This window comes from Arachis duranensis, chromosome 3 (genome assembly GCF_000817695.3).
Source record: "Arachis duranensis cultivar V14167 chromosome 3, aradu.V14167.gnm2.J7QH, whole genome shotgun sequence".
Lineage (NCBI taxonomy): Eukaryota > Viridiplantae > Streptophyta > Magnoliopsida > Fabales > Fabaceae > Arachis > Arachis duranensis.
This window is the reverse complement of record NC_029774.3, coordinates 42,404,242-42,405,987: the sequence shown is the minus strand read 5'-3', so window position 1 is coordinate 42,405,987 and position 1,746 is coordinate 42,404,242. Positions and strand designations below refer to the sequence as shown.

General features: G+C 35.3%; 1 protein-coding gene across 1 annotated transcript in view; it reads right to left on the bottom strand.

Moving 5' to 3' along the window:
• The window catches only part of LOC107478909 (manganese-dependent ADP-ribose/CDP-alcohol diphosphatase), a gene marked incomplete in the record, with an annotated part of 1,629 nt that extends 296 nt beyond the window's left edge, over nucleotides 1-1,333 (bottom strand). Inside the window, 2 exon segments of the mRNA XM_052259464.1 lie at nucleotides 1-866; nucleotides 1,173-1,333. Of these exon segments, the coding sequence (XP_052115424.1) occupies nucleotides 1-845 (845 nt within the window).
• Between the last annotated feature and the right edge of the window lie 413 nt (nucleotides 1,334-1,746).

Sequence of the window (1,746 nt, the reverse complement as noted above, 5' to 3'; positions counted from 1 at the left end):
TCAAAAACTCGATGATGGACTCCGTGAGAGTCAATGGAATACCCATCTCTGTGATTATGTCCTCCAAGACAAACCTTCACACAATTGTACCTGTGTATCACATCCATCACTTCATCGTAATTCCACAACAATGCCTCGTAATCCGTCGCACCAGGATCCAGAGGCACATGGCAACATACCACCACCTTCTGTTTCAATTTCATTGCATCCTGAAGAACCCTGTCCAACCATTCCATTTGTTCCTTTCCAATGCCTCCATTGAACATAAGGAACCTTCTTTCAAGGCCCACCAACCCTCTTGGACTGTTCTTATCTTTATTCGGATTCCTCTCCCTCAGAAACTTCAAGGCCTCCAATGTTCTTGGATGGTCTTTAGGCCAACCAACAGCACTGATGTCAAAGGCATCCAGAACTACAAATCTATATTCTGGCACTGGCGAGAAATCATAGTAAGCACATCCATCATCAATACTTTGGATCTCCAATATTGGAAGTAACTTGCTGCGAGGAAGATTGTACAGGCAGTGATTGCCAATCATATGATATACGGGTCCCCTGAACCTCGCAAATTCATCAACAACCTTCTTTACAGCATTAAGAGACTGATCTTTTGGACAATTCCCATCAACTATATCTCCAAAGTTCATCACAAACTTATGCTTCTGAAGAGCATTCCATTCTTTAACTGCTCTCTGCAAAACAAGAATACTATGCCTATAATACCGCGGAACCCCATGGAACGAGCGACCATCGGGGATGTCAGCATATTGGACATCAGAAATCAATCCAAAAGAAAATAGAGGTTGTCTCCCTTGCACTGTGGCTAGTCCACTGGGAGATCCCATGGTAGACCTCTCTGCAACCTCCTATTATGCATACAACAAGAACAAAGCGTCAAAGCCATTCCAATTTTCAGAACCATGGTCTTCATTACTAATGCTTAAAATTTACCCTCCAAATTTAAGATGAAGCTTCCCGAGCTAAAAATAGAACATAAACTAAGACAGAATACAGTTCTAATTAACGATTTTAGCTCAATTGCCCTAAATGATCGTAACAGTAGAACACGGTTTCGTTTTTTTCTACTGAAATGAGGCAGCTACAGCAGAATATTGCAAATAAGATTTTAAATATAGAAATTAGAAAGAAAGGAATGAAGAATTGGGACTTACTCGGAGAAGATGAACGAATGAATTGGATTTCGTTTCGTCAAGGTTTGGATTTTGGAATTCGGGAGAATCACGTGATTCTTCTTTTGTTACTGAGTTCTGAGTTGCGAGTTGTGACTCGTTCTTTCTCTTTCTCTCGTCTCACTTTGCGAGTTGAACGCCACTTGTTTTAGTTTAATTTTGGTTCACATTTGTTCATAGAAGAAAAATGCTTTAAAAAATATATTTATTTTCTTTCTATAAATTACAAAACTTTATAAATAAATTTATAAGGAATTAATATTAATTAAATATTATAAAATTTAAGAAATATATAGATATTATGGAATAAATAAAATAATATTCAATTTAATCTCTATATTTATGTTTATAATTTTTTTTAGTTTTTGGGCATTCTATAGGGTCAAAATAAATCCAATATAGAATAAGTGTGATTCAATTAACTTCACAATACGAATTAAATGTATAACAAAAAAATAATATTAAATAACTAATAAAAATTAACTCATGTTTGACACATTAAATACAAATACCGAAATAGTTCACACATTTATCTATCATGAATAATATAATAATT